This window comes from Molossus molossus, unplaced genomic scaffold (genome assembly GCF_014108415.1).
Source record: "Molossus molossus isolate mMolMol1 unplaced genomic scaffold, mMolMol1.p scaffold_m16_p_10, whole genome shotgun sequence".
In the NCBI taxonomy this organism is placed as follows: domain Eukaryota; kingdom Metazoa; phylum Chordata; class Mammalia; order Chiroptera; family Molossidae; genus Molossus; species Molossus molossus.
Genome location: NW_023425345.1, coordinates 14,177,192 through 14,183,191, shown reverse-complemented (window position 1 = coordinate 14,183,191; position 6,000 = coordinate 14,177,192). Strand labels below are relative to the sequence as shown.

Here is a 6,000-nt window from a genome sequence, read left to right as displayed (position 1 = left end):
TTTTTTCTTCTTCTATTATTTTTCCTTTTTGTTGATTCTTTTCTAGCTCTTGTGATTTTTAAGAAGTCTTAATTGAAAGCTTCTGGTTTATTCAGTATGATGCTCACTGCCTGCACAGCCACGATGATCTGAACTACGATTCTGGCCATTTTCCTGCACTCTCCTCACTACCCCAAACCAAGCCAAACCCAAACCAAAAACACACACTGAAGACGACTCTTAGCCCGGCTCTGGTGACATGGCCTCTTTTTCCACCTCTCCATTCCCTGCCTACACTTATCGAAGTGCTTTTTTAGTTGCAGAAAAACAAGCCATTTCACAGTCTATGCATTTTCTCTGGTTTCCTTGGCCTGAAATGCTATCCCCCAGCAGGGTGTGGCACCCAAGAAATGTTTATGCAATTAGAATGAATCCATGTTTGGTCACCAATGACCCAGTGATCTCCACCACATACCTTGGACCCAGAATCTCTAAACTGTACCTCAAAATCGCCATGCTTGTAACTGCCGCCAAGACACACGTCCCGTTTGCAGGGTTCGAAGTGTACTAAGTCACCGTTACTCATTTAACGTGGGTTATGGCTCCAGGCTGGGGCTAACCCTGATCAGCGAGAGAAGAAAGAGAAATCTAATTTTCAGGAAACAAATACTCCGGGTCCGCTCTGGTTTAGAGCTGAACCGTGGGCAGCACGCGAGGCCGTCCAGCCTGGCTAGAGCTCAGGCCCACCTGGACCCCTACCTGCCTCTACTCTCTACGTTTTCAGGTGGACACCATCCAGGTGGGTGTCACATCCGTGCCGCGTGTTCTGGCAAAGCCCTCAGAACCCTGAGCCCAGGTCCAGCCCAGCAGCCGCAGCAGCGCGGCGGGATGGGGTGGGTGTCACCGCAAGGCGGCTACCCTCGGCCCAGCGGCGTGTGGGCGGCGGCACCTGGGAGGGGAAGCCCCGAGTGCCCGAGGCCTGGTACCCCGGAAACCCTGGGGAAGGAGGGGCCCGGAGGAGATCAGTTTCTCCAGAGTTGTGCAACTGCCCGGGCAGGGAGTCGAACATTTCCGCCCACGTCCCCCGCGCAGCCGGCCGGCGCCCACCCGGCGGAGTCCGAACCAAAAGCGAAAGGAGTCGCGTCCCGGCCCGGCGTCCGCAGGGAGGTCGCCGCGCGCTTCCAGTTCGGCGGGGCCTCCACTTTGTGACTTCACTCGTTTCGCAACAAGCCCGGGCCGCTCGCGCCCCACCCACCCCGGCCCGCCGCTTCGCCGCCCGCAGCCTCCTCGCTCTCCACGCTTCCCTCCGTCCCCGCCGGGCCTGCCTCCGCCGTCGCGGAGCCGCCGTCCCGCCGCCCGTGGCTGAGCGCGCGGCGGCCGCCCGGAGCGCTGGCACGTGGGGCCGCCGCCCCCGGAGCAGCCCGCCCCGTCCAGCGGAGCGCGCACTGCCGGCGGCGCGATGCCCTTCTTCCTGAAGGGAATGGCCTTCGTCCCCTTCCTCCTGGTGACCTGGTCGTCCAGCGCCTTCATCATCTCCTACGTGGTCGCTGTGCTCTCCGGGCACGTCAACCCCTTCCTCCCCTACATCAGGTGAGATGGGCAGGGCGGGTGGCGGGCCGGTCGCGCAGGGCGTCACGGAGCGCGCTGCTGATGCCCAGGGCAGGGAGCCGGACCCAGCGGGCTCTTGCCGACCGACCGAGTGCGGCCTGATTACGAGGGGACGCTGCGTCCTGGCAGGTGTGTGTGCAGCGAGTGTGCAGCTGAGCAGTCCCTGAACACTGGACAGAGTGGCATCAGGAGGGGTTTGGGACAGGCAGAACTATACAGAACTTTCGGACTGCGTATGGGACAGAATCGCTGGAAGATGCTTCTTTGGCGATGATGGATGCCATTCACCGAGAATGCAAGTTGGGGATCCAGGTGTGAGCTCAAACGGCACACGTTTCGCTTCTGCTTCCCAGCATCCTGGTGAAGTGGATGTCTGGTTCGGTTTTTTTTCATGAAAAGAAACTAAGTTTCAGCAGATGTTGAAATATCATCAGTGTGACACTGATGTCACAGCTAGGAAATAGTGGAAGCAGAGTTCACACCCAGGTTCGTTCCAAGCCAGAAGCAACACTGTAGGTCTTTCGGATTCAGGCTTAAGCTCTTCTGGATGGAGCTGCCCCCAACCCCTCTGGGTTCTGTTGCCCCCAAAGTCAGAGCTCTCAAGTTGTCAACGGCTTGTGACATCTCTTGTGTTGTCATTATGCCACTTCATTTTTCATGAGTTTTGGTCCCCACCTATTTAGGGTCACTTTATTACCCGGGCACATGTCCTGATTCTCTCCGTGTGGCTCCCAACTCTGTGCCTTGTCCGTGGCAGTGTTTATTAGAACAATTCATTTTTAGCCAAGTGGTGTGACTCCTCTAGGTCTATATTGGCTGGTGGGATAATAAAGTGGGTGACAGCGAAGTTTGTAGAGATAATACCGATTTTAGGGCCTCTCTCTCCTGCAGCCCTTCTGTCTTGTGTGCAATATTCTATAATGTTTTCTTTGTGGGCGAGGAAAGAGAAATGAAGATAAGGCAAGAGGATTCTAGAGTTTAGAGATGCAAGGAAGGGAGCATTCCGGAGACAGGGCAAATCTGCAGTCGTGGTGGTGGTTTTGCCCACACAGAAGGAGGTGTTCCATGCATCAAGCAAACTTCCTCATGTGGCCTTGTGCCCCTGCCGAAACCTGAGGGGCTTGGGGTTTCGTGGCTCATCTTGGTCCCATGTGCCACTGTCTCGCTCCTCTTGATTCCAAAGCAGGGTAGATGATCTCAGACTTGTGTTAAAAGCTTCTCTCATTGCAATGTGTGTTTTTGTTTTTAAATTTTTGGTAATAATTTAATTGAGCCCAATTGAAGACATATGCTAGGGAACAATATCTCAGATGCTCCTCTCCCTGCATTACTTTTCATTGAGAAAAGAGTAAGTGTGTTTATCCCGGATCTGAAGGTCAGGGGAAGATAATATTTGATATGCGTTGGTCAGGCAGCCAGAAGCAGGGTTTGGGTCTTTGTAGAGGTGTCTGATATAGTTGTGATTAATACCACCATAAGGTGAACTTGAAATGGAAGACGTTCAGAAATGGGGAAATGAGCTGACAGATGAACCACTTGTGAGATGCTCCAATCACAGACCTGCCAGGGAAGAGGCTTTAAATTTTAACAAGGAAAAGAAGCCTGTAGGAAAAGCAGAATTATGGGAGAAAAAGGCATGAGGTTGTTCCCTTGTTGCCAGGAGTCATCAGCCTACACACCAACACTAAACAGGTACATTGTTTTCCCACATGTGCCTGGGGCTTTTAAGCTGTTTTTGCTCTCTGCCTGCAACAGCAGCTGGAGCAGGACTTGCTCTGCCCCTCCTAGAAAATCAAGTCATTGAGGGAAGCGCAAGATGTAGAGAAGAGCTAGGCGTCAAGCCCTGATGGTAGTGCCAGATTTATCAGTTTTGCCCAGAAATGTTCAGCTTTGTCTTCTATAACTCATCTCTGCTGTCAGTACCTCTTACTCTTCCTTACCCCCACTCCCTCCACTTCTTCCAACCACGTTAGCTTCCTTCCTGTCTTGAATGTGTCAGAACTCCTCTGTATCCAGTCTTATTGTTCACCATAACACCTATCACCCTCTAACAAACTATGTGATTTACTTACTTATGTTGATTACCTGTCTTCTCTCTGGAGTTTAAGATTCATAAAGGCTCTCGGTATTTGTTGAGTTGATATCTCTCGGGAACTCACAATGGGTGTTGTTATTCTTCCTCCTAGGCCAGGATAGATAGCTTTAGGGAAGGCTTGATCAGGTCTTTGGTGGTTGGGATGTACAGATACTCCTTGACTTTGAGGTTACATCCTGATAAACCCAACTTAAGTTGAAAATACCAACTTATCCCTGGTCCATTTGGCTCAGCAGTTAGAGCATCGACCCGCGGACCAAAGAGTCCTGGGTTCAATTCCAGCAAAGGGCATGTACCTCGGCTGTGGTTCTTCCCCGGCCCCAGTGGGGGTTGTGCAGGTGGCAACCAGTCGATGTGGCTCTATCACATTGATATTTCTCTCTCTCGCTCTTCTTCCTGCTGTATCTGAAGATAAATGTAAAAATATCCTCGGGTGAGGAAAAAAATAAAGAAAATATCGACTTAAAGAACGTTCAAATCTGTAGAGAATTTTTTTCTTTTTAAAATATTTTATTATTGTTTCTCTTGTTTTGTAGAGAATTTTTGAACAAGTTTATTTGAGCCAAACTGATGATGTGTTCTGGGAGCAAGATCACACTGCTCCTGAGAAGAATAGTTTGGCAGGTTTTTTTTTATGCATTTGAAATTAAGGAGAGAACATGAAGGTGGGAGGAAGTAACTCTGGGATTGGATTACAGGACAGTTAGCAAGCTTATGTGCTCTCTGGAGGGTTGATACCCCCTTCATGGAATGTTGCTTCTGGTATTGCAAAGGTGTGTTAATCTAGATGCACAAAAACAATGAACTGGTTTAAAAGAAGTTCTATGCCTGGCGCATGACTGCCCACCATGACATGCCCATTTAGGAATTTATAATCAGGTCACCCTGTGAGGTTATTTGGTTATTTTCCATACCCCCCCCCTTTTTTTATTTAGTACACCTAACCTACTGAACACAATAACTTAGCCTAGCTTACCTTAAACATGCTCAGAACACATACATTAGCCTATAGTTGGGCAAAATCACATAACAAAAAGCCTATTTGATGATAAAGTGTTGAATATCTCATGTAATCTATTGAAGACTATACTGAAAGTGAAAAACAGAATGGTTGTATTGGTACTCACCATTGAGCATTAACACAGCTGAAAGTACACTGGGAAGAATGTTGAAGCATTGGATGTTTGAAGCATTGAACTAAAACAAAGAATGCTGGCAACACAGTGCACTGCAGAGCGTTGGTTGGTAACCCTGGTGACGGCCTGCCTGCCTGGGAGCCGGGGCCCATTGCCGCTGTCCAGCATCACCAGAGCATTGTACCCAATATTGCTCGCCTGGGAAAAGATCAAATTTCAAAATCTGAAATATAGTTTCCTTTGAATGCCTATTGCATTTGCACCATGGTAAAGTAAAAAATCACAAGTAGAACCATCATAAGTCAGGACCATCTATATTTAAGATGAGTCTCTTTTTACGTGATGACATTGTTCAGCCCACTAAATGTTCTGATGTTTGTTTGCTTTTTAAACAATGTTGACTACTTTGAGTAAGAAAGAGCCATTGCATTTTAATTAAAAGCCAGAGCCCTGGGAGGACCACTATCCAGTATGACATCCAGACTAAGTTTCCTTATCAGATACTGTCTTATACATTGTTACTCTTCAGTTGGATAAATGGGCAAATAGCTCTTAGACATATAGAAAGATGCTCAACCTCATGAATCAAATAAAAATTCAAATTAAAACTCACCGGCACAATTTTTTATCTGCTACATTGGCAGAAACCCAAATGTTTGACACACTCTCTTGGTGAGACTTTGGGGAAACAGGTTCTCATATGTTGCTGGTGGGAATGTAAATTGATTTGCTCTCTAGAAAGGGACTTTGGTATTATCTATCAAAATGACAAAAATATATATCTGTGCGGTTACAGCATTGCTTTCAATAACAAAAATTTGGAAACCATATAAATATCCATGAGTAGAGGACTGGCTAAAGAAATATACTTTATCCAAAGAAGATCTCTAACTCTATGCATAGAGTACTCTTTAAATTAATACACTGATATGGAAAAATCTCTGATACATTGTTACGTAGAAAAAGCGAGATGCAGAACAGAATATACTACCAATTAGTGGAGGAAGTGGGGCTTGAGGGGCAAAGGTGAGGGTAGTATACATTTGTATTTGCTTACATAGAGAAACTAGTGAAAGTGGTTTATCTGTGTGTGATGGACAAAGTAGGTCATGGTCAAGGGGACCTTAGCAGATGAGAAATAAGGTGGAAATAAGACCTTTTTTACTTTAAAAAAATTAATCT

General features: G+C 47.6%; 1 protein-coding gene across 1 annotated transcript in view; it reads left to right on the top strand.

Annotated features, from left to right (window-relative positions):
• Nucleotides 1-1,438: 1,438 nt before the first annotated feature.
• DRAM1 (DNA damage regulated autophagy modulator 1) overlaps nucleotides 1,439-6,000 on the top strand; it is a 39,828-nt gene continuing 35,266 nt past the window's right edge. The window contains exon 1 of the mRNA XM_036252058.1: nucleotides 1,439-1,569. Within this exon, the coding sequence (XP_036107951.1) occupies nucleotides 1,439-1,569 (131 nt within the window). The remainder of the gene's footprint in view (nucleotides 1,570-6,000) is intronic.